General features: G+C 40.8%; 1 protein-coding gene across 1 annotated transcript in view; it reads right to left on the reverse strand.

Moving 5' to 3' along the window:
- Positions 1 to 3660: 3660 nt before the first annotated feature.
- The window catches only part of arfgef3 (ARFGEF family member 3), an 84161-nt gene continuing 71661 nt past the window's right edge, over positions 3661 to 16160 (reverse strand). Inside the window, exons 35-41 of the mRNA XM_030071320.1 lie at positions 15715 to 15845; positions 13063 to 13281; positions 12328 to 12499; positions 9901 to 10002; positions 9129 to 9511; positions 7078 to 7579; positions 3661 to 6000 (exon numbers count right to left, since the gene is read on the reverse strand). Coding sequence (XP_029927180.1) covers positions 5809 to 6000; positions 7078 to 7579; positions 9129 to 9511; positions 9901 to 10002; positions 12328 to 12499; positions 13063 to 13281; positions 15715 to 15845 — 1701 coding nt within the window. The 3' untranslated portion in view covers positions 3661 to 5808. The remainder of the gene's footprint in view (positions 6001 to 7077; positions 7580 to 9128; positions 9512 to 9900; positions 10003 to 12327; positions 12500 to 13062; positions 13282 to 15714; positions 15846 to 16160) is intronic.

Below are 16160 nucleotides of genomic sequence, written 5' to 3' on the forward strand. Positions count from 1 at the left end.
ACGCTGTCATGGACTTAACACCGAATAAATCCTTCTCTTTTCTGGTGCTGATCACACTGATGGGCTACGACATCTGTCTGCTATCTGCTCACCATCAAACAGAAGGGAATAAAGACAAATGGGGACAGGTCAGGGACGCACGGACGGGTTAAAGAGGACAGGTCGGCGAGACAGTGGAGACGGGGCAGGACGGGGTGGCGAGACACAAACTAACGCTGCAATTAAAGCTTCCGACAAGGAAAAATGCAAAGGAATGACCTTTCGATTGGGAATTCCAAGTATCTAACTCAGGTTGAAAACGTAAAAATACCCTCAGGTTCCATCTCCAGCATCACATGACAGCAAGACTATCAAAAAACCTGTGCGGCAAATAGTTTAAAATAAACTTGAAAATCAGGGTGGCTAATGTTCAAGGCTAACCAGCTGGCTGAGTCTACTTTTCCCCACAAAAGTTATCACCTCCTGGGCACTTTATCCACTCTGTAAAGAATGTGCAACATTTTCGAGCATGTGAAGTTTTTCCTCCATTGTCAAACAAGTTAACAGTAACATCGCCTACCTCGTTTACAATTTCAGTCTCACCTCACTCAGGCAGATGCTGAGGGAGGAGTTGTTCCATTTAACCAAAATTGAGGAGTTTGCCTTTAAAGTCACTTTACTGACTTAAACGAAAGAGTCACTAACTGGGTCAGGCCTGGGTCAGGGCCAGGCCACAGGGATGGGATGGATAAGACAGGGTGGCATGTCAGACACAAAGATGGCAGAATAGTGGTTGTCTATTAGGCTACTATAAACTTTTTAACAGCAGCTACTTTGACATGAAATAGCAAGGTAAACACAACTCTACCAATGACATTAACCAAGATTCAGCTCCATTTATGCCAGGCTCAGACAACACTTCTGAGATCAGAGCAAAAACCCCACATCGAAGACAAATCACTGCTTTTGCTTGTCACCAAGGCTCCTGTAGTCTGAGCCTCATTAATGTCCTTGTTAATGTCATTAGTAACAAAGTGTTCACCCTGCTATTCACGCCAAAACGGCTGCTGTGAAAATTATCTATTGTCACAATGGTGCTGTGCTTAAATATAAGAAATAACAAAGTTCAAGAATAATTTTAACCTGTCAAAACCTAACAGACATTTGTCATTTAAACATCTCTCGATCTCTTTGCAGTGCTATGGTGTCTATAGAATAAGGCAGGCAATCAAGAGCCTGTTTGACACAAAGCAATCATTTTGGTTTCATTTGAGCTGCTGGTCAGAAGGTGTATGGTGAGCAGCCAGGTAAGAGGTTAAGAACAAGCAACCACCAAAGACTATATAATGGAGACATTCAAAAGCCCAAGACCAGTTTACCAGCATCTCATGTTTAGGTGCTACTTTTGAACCCTGTTACCATATTAAGCTGTGCTGAAGTTAATACTTTTTCGCCCACATTTCCTCGCTATCTTCTTCTCTACACTTTACTCCTCTTACATGATGGTACAAGCTCTCTCTGATATTTAAAGAACATTAATAGCTGTGACTTAAGTAAATATCTTGTTTTCAATCCAGTTTTGAGGCATTAAATGTGTTGTTGTTGCAATAAAATTCAAGCAATCAGCCAGGCATGTGAAATCATAGGATTGGCAAAATTTCAGGGAGAGAGAGGGATAAAGAGAGAGAGAAAAAAGAGAGCAAGCACTCAGCACAGAAAACACGACATCTGGCAGAGAGGATGGAAAAGGCGAGTGAGCGAGCAAATGAACGGAGAAAAAGAAATTGAGAGCAATCTGGTGGAGAGAGTGCAAATGAAAGGAAAAAGTGCTCAGCAGCTGCGGAGCTGGATAAATAAAAAAGAGAGGAGGAGCAAATCTCCTGAGCTGCATATGTGCTGTCCTGCCCAGCCTGCCTACACATCCTCAGTATGGTCCAGACTGGTGAAGTTAGCATCAGTTCCATTCATTCATTCAGTCAATCATAACCTCCTCCTCTCTCCTAAAACACAAAGCAGCATGAACAGTGCTTGTTTTTGGCTCATCCAGCTGGCTAGTTACGTCAAAGGAATGTATAAAGAGACAGTAAAAAGATCTTTACATATTCCTCGATTACAACCAGAAAACAGAACACAACTATGCACCATATGTCTGCTGTGTTTGAAACATTGTCTTGTCACATGGCAGTTTTTTTTTTTTTTTGTTACAGAAGATTTATTACATTTAAACATCTAATCTGGTGAAATATTTGAATTTATCTACTACTGTGACAGGAAGGGAAAATCTTTCTTTTTGTTACCCTTGGTGAGAGAAAGAGGAGGATGACATGAAGCAGAGGTCCATGATGTTGTGAACACATGGCACATGCCCTGAAGGTCTAACAGCTCCAACAGCACGCATACCTAGACACTGGTTTCTGCTAGAAACATTACCAGTGCTACCTGGTAAAGCCTCTCTTCCCTTCTTCATGATTACAAACACAGACCACTGATGGACACTTTCATCCAAAGCACCACACTGTACTACAAATGCATGCACATTTAGCATGGATGGCCAAAGTGGGATTCTAAGGAAGCATAATGCATTCACTTGAGAAAAAAAAATCAATTAATGAAATAATTATCTCTGACTTCTGAGAGAAGCTTTCATGAAATAAATGTGCAGTTTTCCCGAATTAACAAGATAATTATCTCAAAATTAAGAGATATTTCATTAATTCAACCTTTTATCAGAAGTCTGAGATAATTATATCCTTAATTCAGAAAAGAGCATTTTTCATTCTAAATTTCTGTAGAATGAAACCCCAAACCCTGACATCATTAGACAGTGCTTTGCTCTTTCCAGGATCAATCAAATCTCAGGGTTTCCCTTCATGAGAGCAACAAAAAGCAAACAATTAACTTTCATATGGCACAATATTGGATAGTACACACACTAAGTAACTGATCAGATTTTTTAAACTAATTTCAAAAAATATAAATATTTTTAAAGGCTAAAGCATTTACATAAATAAATCTACAACAATAATATATAGACATCAATGATAAAATGTACAGTAAAGCATGGACTAACATGAAAGTACACAGATATGACATTTTGGGATAAAAATAAATATATGTATGATTCATCATTTTGGTAAAACACATGTTTCAAAGTGAATGAGCGATTGAAAATAAACAGTTCTAAAGCTGGATAGGGCAGACAAACAATCAAATACAATCAAAGCAAACTGGCTAACACAGATTCTCAAAGTTCTCATCGTATGTTCGCACAACTCATATTGTGGCCTGGCTCTGCTGGCCTGGACAAATGTGGCCACCAGAGGGTTAATGTTTACTGATACTGATTAGAATGTTCCCCTTTTAATCTCTCTGTTAGTTCAATAGTTGTTGAGATCAAATTTGCATGTACAACCTAAAGTGATAATCTACAAGATGCAAGTGTTGTGCCTTTGGTGATATCTTTGGTGCTGCTAGGCATTCATTGCTGTGGTGTTGTTGCACTTTACTTCCCAGAGACCACCTGTCAATCAAACACTGTGGGCTGGGCTGTCTGTTTTCAGATTTTCTGTTGATAGTTTGAGTTAGTGTACATGTTGGTCTTTTACTTTTTTCTGTAATAATAAAAAAAAAAAAAAAAGTAACAGAAAAGTTACTGTGTAAAAGTGTAACAAAAGTGCAAGTATAAAAGTAACAGAAAAAGTTTGTTTGGAACCAGGAAATGACAACATTTCAGTAAACTAGGGTTGTCCCAAATACCATTTTTTAGGCTCTGGATCATCGGTGGTAACCAACAGTGAATATTTGAAACTTCTTGATATGTGTTGCGTTTTTTGGGTGAGTCTCCCGGTGAAAGGCCAACTAATCTGATGCTAGAGAAACACAACACTGTAAAAAATGTTGAAGCCTGATATTTCATCTCTGTAAAAGAAGACTGGTAAAACGGCCTTTGTCTTTTTTATGTCCGAATCCCAAAAGTGAAAACTAAATACCTTACCAACACATAAATATCCCCAATCAGCAACAGAGACTAGCAAAACAGAAATGCATTGTATATGAAAGTGTTTTTAATTTATCTGATAAATCCTGACATTTTCCAGTTTGCAGTTTAAGCCACTGGCCATCTGGCTGCTGGCACCCAGCCAGCAAGACAGGACACGTTGGGCCAAGACATGCAGCACTTCGTAAGGAGCTGCTTCAACAATACAGGAACATCTCTTTAGCAGGAAACATTTGAATATAATTTGGATCCTACATGTTACTTTGTAGCCTGTGTCTTGTCTGTTTATGTTGCCCAAAACACTGCAGTGTGCATCACTACTGCAGCTTGAATGGTGGTACATTTAGTTTAAAGCTAGCTACTAAAGCTACTGAGAAAAATGATGCATCTGGTCAACTGAAGACATTTCTATTGTAGCTTCTCCTCCCTGGCTCAGATCCAATCAGAATCACCTTTGTGGACTTTGAAAGCTTTCACACATTCAGCCTCCTCTGTCATACTCTTTTTGCCATCGTTGGAATGAAATTGAAATATGAAGGGACAAACCAATTTGATAACCACTATGAAATACCTGCACCCTGTCCTCTGCATTCCTCTGACATCAAAGCCATGCTTCAATCAAAGTGCTGACTCTTGCTCAGCATCATGGCACATCCTTATCTCTGAACCTGTGTAATAGTATGTCCAGTAGAGCACTACTTGCTGTGGCATGCTGATCATGAACCAAGACAGTCCAGTGTTTCCCACAAAATGTTAATATTTGGATGACCCACGCAGATATAGTCGCAGCCTGCAGAATAAATTTCTATTTTGCATCCATTTCATGTCCTGTGATGCATGAAGCTAGCGGTTCTTGCCAGTATGGTTTTCAAACAATCAAGACTAAATGCTGCAAAGTGCCTAAAGCTTGTTAGTGAACTACAATGGCCATAATTCAACACAGCTATGACACAGCACAATGGCACTGCTTTGAGTTGTGGTGAGTCTGCACCAACACAAAATGGATGAAGAGACACTTTTAAGTACAATGGACAGCTAAATGGAATGCCTACAGATTATACAAGACTGACTAAAATAACTGAAAAAAGGAGATAATACGCTCTCTAAATGAAATGCCACTAACAAGTCATCAGTAACCCCGCCTCCTGACATCATCCAAACTGACAAGCTAGGGGAAACACTGTAGCGTTTTTGTCCTCTATGGTGACAATATATTATTGTCAAAAAGACAACTGATGGACTGTCAAAATGATCCCAGCATCCATGCAAACACCTAGCTGTTTGCATGGATGCTAGTGATTGTGGACAAAATGTGTACATGTATGTGCACATACTTTCTTGTGTGTAAGTATGTATTTGCATGTGTACAAATAAATGAATCCCACCAAGGAACAAGGGGCAGGAATAGCACATCCACAAGAGAGCCTTTTCATTAGCCATGGAATCCTTCATAAACCAAGGAAATCCACCATTCTTCCCATCACATCCTTCATCAAATCCACCATGATGTCACACAGTGTCACAGTCTACCAATGAAGGTCAAGTCTCTGTCAATCCTCATCACTCATTCAGTAACCAAATCTTCTGCCAATCAATCATGACAATCTGTTGGCTGTCACATGACGATGTCATAGTTTGCCAAGTGAATTTTCCTGTTTCCCTTCATATCTCTTCATTGGCCAATCATAGCCATTGTCAATCCACAAATCACACCGTCAAATTATGGCGTTCAATGATTCTACTGTGCTGATCAAATTCTTCATTATCCCTTCACCTCCCTCACCAACCAATCATGCCCTTCACCAGTGTTTCTGCATTCCTTTGCGATGATGTCACACAATGATGTCATACAGCCTGCCGACACGCCCAAGCCACTCGCGCAGCGCCTGGCGGACTCGGGCGTCAGTCACGTGGCAGGAGAGCTGGCTGAGGCAGGGGTAGAGCGCCGGCTGGAGCGCCAAGAAGGACGAGTCAGACAGGAGGAGGACCTGATTGAGGAGAGTCAAGACCATGTTGGTCCATGCCTACACGGAGCAAAGAGGGAGGGGCATGATGGGAGAGGTATGAGAAGATTTTTAATAAGAGCACAGATAACTTTTCTAATGTCACAGTGTCACAGTATTGGTGCTTCACTGGCTGCAGTTCATTTTGATAACATTAACCATGACCTAAACCTAATTCTAATTTTAAACCTAAACTCCAACACTACCCTAGTCCTAATCCCAAGATAACTTTAAAAAACCCTTACTAAACCCTAACCCAAAACTAGTCCTTATTTCAGTATCCATACTAAAATTTCCCTTTTTGCAAGTAGAGGGCAGTGAAATATTTCCTCCTCACACTGTCACTGTGAAGCCATTTGGTCATACACACACACACACACACACACACACAGCAGGGTTTGGGCAAATTGACTTGTAGTCCTATCATTTAATTTAATTTGATTTGATCAAATTTTAACACTGATTTTAACACTGCTGAAGTTCTACAGGGATTGAAGTGTCATAAATAACAGTAACATCCCTGCAAGAGCACAGTGTGCAGGATATCCTTCTTTGATGAGTTTAATTCCAATCATCTGAAGAAGTCTAGTAATATAATGGTGTCTGCATTTAAGATTTTAGAATTCTACAAATAACACTACAGACAATAAAGATTTTCTTATCTACAGAAGAGAATTAGGAGCACAAAAAAAAAAAAATAGAATTAAGGTCAGAATTCTGAGATTAAAGTCAAAATTCTGACTTTTTTCTTAAGAATTTTGATTTTAATCTCATAATCCTGAGATTAATCTCAGAACATTTTTTTCCCCTGTGGCCCTAATCCTTTTCTGTACTTATTGTAATCTGAATTACTGATTCAGTTTAGCTGAGTGAACAAATGTGATGTCATTTTTATGAAGTGATTTTAACTGCCTTGACACTTGAAGGTCACCGACTGACATTTTTCACAACTAATATACTAGAGCCTCCTAGTGGTGGCACCTAAACATCGCAATGGACTCTGCCGTAAGAATAGCCCTGTTCTAGTCGTAGATTCTGTCTCTCTTTCTGTCTCTCTCTCTCCCTCTCTCTCACAAACACACACACACACACACACACCTGTATCTGAGCCTCCGAGTCCCTAAGGGAGATGCTGTGAGAGCTGATGGTGGAGCCCGACCGCGGCCTCTTCTCTTGTCTAAGGACCTCGGGCCCTGCGCTGACGGAGTGCCTTAGTGGGGGCCCTTGCTGATCCACCAGCTGCTGGGGCCTCTGGGGGGGCCTCTGCGGCTCCACGGGGCCCCTCCTTTCCCCCACGCTTCCTCCTGCTCCTCCTGCCCTCCCCTGCTCCTTCATGAAGAGGTTCACGTGGCTCTGCTGTGGCTGCTGCTGCTGCTGTTTCCTGCGTTTGTACTCCATCATAAGCTTGCTGATGGTTTTGTCCGCAGCAATGGTGTACAGTTTGTTCCCGGCACTTTCCCACCACTCCTTTCTCCTTCCTGGCCCGGTGGCTCCGGCCCCAATGGTAGCTCCAGGACCACTTCCCACTGTGCTTCCTGCTACACACGAGTCTCTCCTCTCGCCTCCAGTACGAAAGTGGTGTGGCAGGCTGCCTGTACAACTAGGCAGACAGATAGATAGACAGACTGGTGTGATTAGACAGGTGACTACCTAGACTGATTCCTATCTATGTTTCTCTGGACAACATTAATATTATCACAGGAGGTCTGGTAATTATTACCTTGGGAGGGTAGTCATTTCATTTTGTCAAGAACAAACATGTCAGTGATTTTCTCTTCTTGGTATAAACTGCAACTCAAACTGCCTACTGTATTTTGAGTTACCTGGTGTAGTTTTTTCGTGCCTGCTATGAAGGCTGTCACTCTGTTTTCTACATACTGTAGAAGTTCTTATAGAAGTAACTATGAGCTCTAAATAAACTGGAACAGCAACAATAAAGAGAGCATTGGGGAGTGAGAGAGGTGGTGAAAGTGACAAATACCCCGGCCGGATTGAAACACAGGCAGTCATGCTTACTTGGTATATGCTTTGGACTTGGACTTGAAAACTGATGTTTCAGGCAGTTACTGACTAGCACATCCAGATGCTGGATTAAAGCAGTCATACAACTAGTGATGGGCTAAAGCATCACTTTATATAAAAATTTGGATTCACTTTTGTGGTCCCTTCTTGGATTAACATGGTCCCTGAAAGTTCTGTTTAACAAGGAGTGCAGACAAATTTAATTACAGATATGGTGATACTAAATATGAACAGAGGGGAATGGATAAATGAAGATAAGATATTCATCAGTTTTGACATAATGCAAGAGACAAACATTCAGTATCCACTGAGGACCCCATTGTACTTGAGGTGCACTAAAAAAGGTTACACAAGATGCACTTGACATGTCCTACCGTCATCACCATGCTTTATTAAACTGAACCAGTTATGCTCATGAAAACATTAATTAAGCTAATTAATGTGTTGGTTTACTTGTATTGACTGCCTTGTTAAGGCAATAGGACCCTTGAGGCTGTGATTATCTATGGCACAAGCCGAATGTGACCGAATCACAGCCATGATGTTATTTACTACAATGCACAGGCTTTGAGTATTCTATTGCTTTTATTTTACAATTCCTATTTTGTAGCAACAACATTGTTTTTATCTTAAACACTGAAATTAAGTTGTGATTGTTTTTTAATTTTGCTGAGCAAAGAAGTAGTTCTGCAAAGAACAACCTGTGGTTAAACAACATAGGCTACTCTGAGGAGTAGACATGTTACATCTACTGCAGTGTTACTTTCTAATGGTTAAAAAGGCAGAGTCACCTGTAGGTGATGGATAATCAACTGCTAGTTTGACAGCTGCTGTAGAGGAATACAGATGAAGTGATGCAGCTCCTGTGATGTTATAGTAAATAACACAAAGCTCTCAACCAATCAGATTTCTTGAACAGAAACACCAGTTGTATAACTTTTGATACTTAATAGTTGGTATTAATATAAACTCTGTATTCTAAAACACTGAAGATTTAACAGCTGAAGATACAATAAATCTATCTTTTGATAAGTCATTTTCTGTTCATTATTATAGAAATTTATGCAGCAGTTTCTGTTGTGCTGTTCTTGAGTTAGACTTCAAGTCTGATATTAGTAAAGTCATACCTGAATCCTGGGCTGGGTGTGGGCGTCTCTGCTGGGGACGCTGCGCTCATTTCCGCTGTCTGACACCTGTATCCCCCTTCCTCTGATGGGGTCCCCTTACCCGAAAGCCCCCCCGCTGACGTCGGGGTGGATGTTTCAGACTGAAAGAGCGGGAGGAAGAACACATGATCTCCTCCAGCTCCTCCCCTCAGTAGTGGCGTCTCCTCCAGCGTGCTCTCCAGGTCCAGGTGCATCTGAATGTAGCTGTTGCAGAGATCCATGCAGAGCTTGTGGAGGCGTTTGACCAGCCAGGCCCAGTCGGCACTGCCCAGCGGCTGCACGCTGAGGGAGGGGATCGGGGCTCGCCACTGCTGTCGCTTCTCCCGGCCCCTGGGAGGGCTGACCTGTTGGAGAGGGAGTGAGGGTGACAGAGTGAAAGGGAGAGAAAAGTGGACAACATGAGGGGTGGTATTATCACATGGTTGACACATTTACTCTTTTTCTGTCTGTCCAGCCATGGTGGCTAACACCAGTCATGCTAACTACCCAGTTAATTTTGTGTTTACCCTACACAAAGTGGAAATGTAAAACTGGTCACTTCATGTGTGCCAGAGACCGCCAAGACAGCAAGTGTTTAAAAAACCAAATGAAGGAACTTCCATGAACTGGCTTTAGGTAGAACCACAATTACTGTGACAGAGTAGTATATTTATATCAAAATGTCACTGATTTTCATTTTTTTTCATTTCATTTTTTAGATGTGTGTTATGTGTTTATGTGAAAATAATATTACCTGTGCTGTCTCTTCAAAGATGTCTTCATCCTCTGATGAGGCAGAGCCAGGGTGGGAGGAGTCAGAACTCCCCTCCTCTTCCTCATAGAGGATCCGCTTTACCTAAAAATAAATACAATTAAATTAAACTAAACAAATTAAAGGCATGTTACTAAAGCCGGCAAATGCATGAAGAAAAGTTATGGTAATGTAACAGTCATGTATTACTCCATCTGTAATCAGATTAAATAAGGTTTATATGGAATTAGAACATCCATGCAACACATTAGCCTCTTGTTTATGTGCAGAGTTGTGTACATTTGTGGACTGCTGAGACAATTGGCATTTAACTATCCATTAGATTGTGCCAACTGTCACATACATGGACTTTGTGTCTATTTTATTGACTGTGTTTGTTGTTCGAGTTAACAGGATTGATGAACAGGTATATATAGACATTTGATTAAATATGCGCACAAATCTCTTTTTTTCCAGGTTCTGCACATATGTTTATGTTCCTTGTCTGCATGTTGTGCATTGTTTTGTTTTATTTTTGATTAATTCAAGGCCTTGGTCCAAATTTAGATCACTGGTGAGTTTCTGTATTTCATTTGTAGAGCATGAATTCAAGTAGTTGAAACTTTAATTTAGATTTTAATGCAAAACTGTTGTACACATACAGTACAGGCCAAACGTTTGGACACACCTTCTCATTCAATGCGTTTTCTTTATTTTCATGACTATTTACATTGTAGATTTTCACTGAAGGAATCAAAACTATGAATGAACACGTGGAGTTATGTACTTAACAAAAAAAGGTGAAATAACTGAAAACATGTTTTATATTCTAGTTTCTTCAAAATAGACACCCTTTGCTCTGATTACTGCTTTGCACACTCTTGGCATTCTCTCCATGAGCTTCAAGAGGTAGTTACCTGAAATGGCTTTCACTTCACAGGTGTGCCTTATCAGGGTTAATTAGTGGAATTTCTTGCTTTATCAATGGGGTTGGGACCATCAGTTGGGTTGTGCAGAAGTCAGGTTACTACACAGCCAACAGCCCTATTGGACAACTGTTAAAATTCATATTATGGCAAGAACCAATCAGCTAACTAAAGAAAAACGAGTGGCCATCATTACTTTAAGAAATGAAGGTCAGTCAGTCTGGAAAATTGCAAAAACTTTAAATGTGTCCCCAAGTGGAGTCGCAAAAACCATCAAGCGCTACAATGAAACTGGCACACATGAGGACCGACCCAGGAAAGGAAGACCAAGAGTCACCTCTGCTTCTGAGGACAAGTTCATCCGAGTCACCAGCCTCAGAAATCACAAGTTAACAGCAGCTCAGATCAGAGACCAGATAAATGCCACACAGAGTTCTAGCAGCAGACCCATCTCTAGAACAACTGTTAAGAGGAGACTGCGCCAATCAGGCCTTCATGGTCAAATAGCTGCTGGGAAACCACTGCTAAGGAGAGGCAACAAGCAGAAGAGATTTGTTTGGGCCAAGAAACACAAGGAATGGACATTAGACCAGTGGAAATCTGTGCTTTGGTCTGATGAGTCCAAATTTGAGATCTTTGGTTCCAACCGCCGTGTCTTTGTGAGACGCAGAAAAGGTGCACGGATGGATTCTACATGCCTGGTTCCCACTGTGAAGCATGGAGGAGGAGGTGTGATGGTGTGGGGGTGTTTTGCTGGTGACACTGTTGGGAATTTATTCAAAATTGAAGGCACACTGAACCAGCATGGCTACCACAGCATCCTGCAGCGACATGCCATCCCATCCGGTTTGCGTTTAGTTGGACGATCATTTATTTTTCAACAGGACAATGACCTCAAACACACTTCCAGGCTGTGTAAGGGCTATTTGACCAAGAAGGAGAGTGATGGAGTGCTGCGGCAGATGACCTGGCCTCCACAGTCACTGGACCTGAACCCAATCCAGATGGTTTGGGGTGAGCTGGACTGCAGAGTGAAGGCAAAGGGGCCAACAAGTGCTAAACACCTCTGGGAACTCCTTCAAGACTGTTGGAAAACCATTTCAGGTGACTACCTCTTGAAGCTCATCGAGAGAATGCCAAGAGTGTGCAAAGCAGTAATCAGAACAAAGGGTGGCTATTTTGAAGAAACTAGAATATAAAACATGTTTTCAGTTATTTCACCTTTTTTTGTTAAGTACATAACTCCACATGTGTTCATTCATAGTTTTGATTCCTTCAGTTAGAATCTACAATGTAAATAGTCATGAAAATAAAGAAAACGCATTGAATGAGAAGGTGTGTCCAAACTTTTGGCCTGTACTGTATATATTCTTTATAATTATGCATTATCTTTAAAAACATTGCCCCTACCAAAATAAAACAACAACAACAAAAATGAAAGTCAGCTGGAATAATTCTGGTTTCATCATGCATCATGCATCATGCACATGCTGCTCGTCCCCACCTGCTGGGCCGTCATGCTGTCGGCCTGGCTGAGCGTGGCACACAGCAGGGCCTGGAAGTACAGGTTAAAGCTCATGGCAGACTGGCGGTAGAGGTTGGCTGCTCCACACACCCCTGACACCTTCATCAGCAGGTACTTCAGGCCTGGCCGGGTGTCAAAGTCCCGCGCCGTTCTGTGGACAAGCCCATTAACAGGTTGCAGGTGGTGTTAAGTGTAGTGTGGGTCTGATCACATCTCATAAAGTGTAGCTGCAGTACCAGTTCAGTTCTTCAGCTTAACTGCTTATCTGGAACTAATGGTTGCACAATAAAGCTATAATAATCTAGAAGATATTCTTCAATCCAATTATGGTTATGCCAGTCATGCAGCTAAATACAAAAGTAAAGTAAATTTTACTGCACAGAGGAATTAAGAAAAAAAATAAGGAGGATGCATGGAAAGATTGATAACAGTTAGTTAACGAAGCAATTGATAGCATTTTTGACAGTGATGACTGGCTGTACTAGAAGGCTACATTTTACAGAATACATGGCTTTTACATAGTCATTACTAATGCAATGTAATGGCACACACTAGCAAATGTTGCTTCAAAGTAGTGAAGATACACAAAAACACAAAGAGGACAATTCAAGCCAGAATAAAATGGTTAGCTAGCTTCAACTGAAAAACTACATTCTAAGAGAATATAATAGCACAATTGAAATATGTCTTAGCTAACTGTCCTGGAGTAATAACCTGTAAGAGTCCAGCAGCAGATCCAGGATTATGGCTAAGTTTGTCATTGAGATGTAGCGCAGGAAACCTGCTGCAGGCCGGCCGGGGTCAGAGGTCACGGGCGTGACCCTGTCGTGACCTTCAGGCTGCTTTACAAACTCCTCCAGCAGGATGTCATAGAGGTTTTGGAGTAGGACCTGGTGGGACAGCAGGCTCACCACGATGGTCCGGAAAGGGATCCTGCAGGGATCAGAAGCCAGGATTGTGGTTAAATCACATCCTGCTCATCCTGTTTTTATGCTGGCCCCTTTGGTTAAATGTATGGTGTCTGAGTTAGACAGAGAAAGAAGCCAACTGCAAATTACACAATACAGAAATTTACAAAGCTCAACCCAGGCAACCACAGGCTGGCTCCAAATTGAATGGTGGAAAGAGCTTTACAGTGGCAGCTCTCAGACCGCAAGGGGCCATTTTACTACACAACAAAAATAGATGTAACGTTGCTTAAGGTAGCTTAATATACACTATGCTAACTTGTTAGCATGGAGAACTAGAGTGAATAATCATCTGTGAACACAATGATTTTAATGTCTGGGTTCTCATTACTTTACAGATCAATAATGTGGACATTTAGCAGATGCTGTTTTCCAGATTGATATCCAGTAAATGACAATGCAGAATACATCACCAACTGGTAGTTTGGCAATATGACAATATGCAAAGGACATAAGGGCAAAAATATCTGCGCCAAAGCTAGAATAAGTAAAAAAAATAAATAAATAAATAATAAATAATAATAATAATAATAATAATAATATATATATATATATATATATATATATATATATATATATATATCCTTGAGTCCCTGAAAAAATTCAAATATCTTCTTCCAACTATGTCTATGTCTATGATGAAATGGCATGGTGGAAAGTGATCTTCCATCCTTTTCTCTTTCTTTCTTTCAGATAGAAAGTTTTTGTGGGACAATTTACCACACCATGTTCCTGCAATTTTCCTTTCCGTTTACTGACGTGATTTATTCATGGAAATATCACATGTAAGTGCATGCAATGTTAATCGCTAAGAGGATTTGATCGCATCAGGTCATGTACAATATGCTTGTATATTGTCATATTGCTGCAGCTTTTGTTTCATGGTATGGATCAGCTCTTTCTGAGAAAGTGTTTTCATTAACAGCATGCAGTCCTTCAGTGATAACACGGTGATTTAAACAACAATCAGGCTGTCGTATTGAGGCGACTTAAACTGAAACACATCCATATTGTCTTGGTAATCCTGGAGAGCTTCACACAATATGAACAATTAGCCTACATATGAGGTGCTTTTGACCGGTTATGTGAAACCAGCATAAGTCTATACTGGAGCAAAGTGACAAAAATGTATATATGCAGTTCAAATTGATTTCTGTGGAAAAAAGGATTAGGATTCTTTTGGATTTCTTTTGGTTTCTACTGGAAAAGTCAGCGCAGGCAAAAAAAAAATAATACAGGGAGCTTGGTGAAAAACTAGTAATCAAGTGTTGCTGGCCTGCTGATGGGCTTACTGAAGGATCTGATTCATGTTGGAACTGGGGCAGCCTGGCAGCCATGAAACTAGCACTGCGATTGTTACAAGTAAGTCGATGTTTTACTTTTTTGCTTATAGACTGTAGCTAAGGAGAACTTAGCTGTCTGCTTTAGTCGTTCCATCGTGTTAGCTGCATTAGCTACAACTCATTAACTACCAAAGTAATTGAATATCAACTAAGCTAAGTTCTGCATTCAACCACTGGCATGTTGTGTTCTGACTGGACCAGACTGCTGGCATAATATGGTGAACAGGCTAATGTCACTCTCCACACAGACACACGGCACTTTGTAATGGTGCACATTTCAACAGTGCTGCACTGCACCAATGTCCAAATATGGGCATTTTGCAGGTAAGTGGATATGTTAGTATAGCAGTAGAGTATTAGTAAGACAGCACTGTACAAACACACAACCATAACGCTAATGTGACAGAAAAGAGCCTTACCCAATTTTCCTTTTATCAGAGCAGCACAAAGAAAAAGAAAGAAAGAAATTAATTCAGTTGCATTGTTTACCTTATTTATTTTTCATTTTTCAACACAGGCCTTCCATTTTTCATCTCCACCATTCGTGTATATTATGTTCTCAAAAACATAGTTCTCACTAAAATATGTACAAGTTACAAACAAAAATCCCATGAAGAAGTTGGTGGTCTAATTTTTTATACTGACTGAATTTTAATACTATAACTGAATGAGAAAGTAGATCCAGGTTCACTGCATTTGTATTCATGGTTTTATGGATCAGCACAACTTCTAACGTTACAAAAAGAGGGAATGAAACATTTATCTACAGGCCGCCAAATCCACTATAATGCAAAGGAATCTTGACTCTGTGTTTCCTTACACTTCATCCACTGTGTGGACCAAGAAATCTTTGCAGATATTCAACCAATTAACAAAATATCCACATCAGCTTGAGGCCTTTATGAGTTTGGTCAGAATGTAGATTAGGATCAGTGTTAGAGTGATGCAGTTGTAGTCAGGGTGTGGGTTAGAAAAAGAGGGCATCTCAATGGCTTGTTGTCATGTGTAAAGCAAAATGAGTGTATGAGTTGTGTGTGTCAGATAACATTGCCCACCTCTTCTGAGTGTGGCCATTGGACTGCTGGTCTGAGGGCAGCTCGATGATAAGAACGCAGGACTGAGCGTGCTCAAAGCCCTCCTTGTTGTTGGGTGTTTTTGGAGAGCACTGGGTGTCCAACATAAAGACCTGGGGGCAAAAAGAGGACATGTCAGCAGGCTCTGGAGCGCTATCACTGCTAGTAATGGTCTCACTACTAATGGTAGTTGGGACTTCTGACTTTTGAGGAGCTGCCATTTTCTTCTACTGCTTAATTGAGTGAAAATGTCTGCTGATTCAGATTGCACGCTCAATTACTTTTTTGTTTTTTATTTAATCAAAAAGCACTCAAGTTTAATTCCCAAAACACACTCAAAGAATCCCCCAGTGTCAGACTCCAACAAATTACCAGAGCATGCCCTCAGGGGTCATAAACACTTCTCTCTGGTATGATGTACAGCACTT

This window comes from Myripristis murdjan, chromosome 15 (assembly GCF_902150065.1).
Source record: "Myripristis murdjan chromosome 15, fMyrMur1.1, whole genome shotgun sequence".
NCBI lineage: Eukaryota > Metazoa > Chordata > Actinopteri > Holocentriformes > Holocentridae > Myripristis > Myripristis murdjan.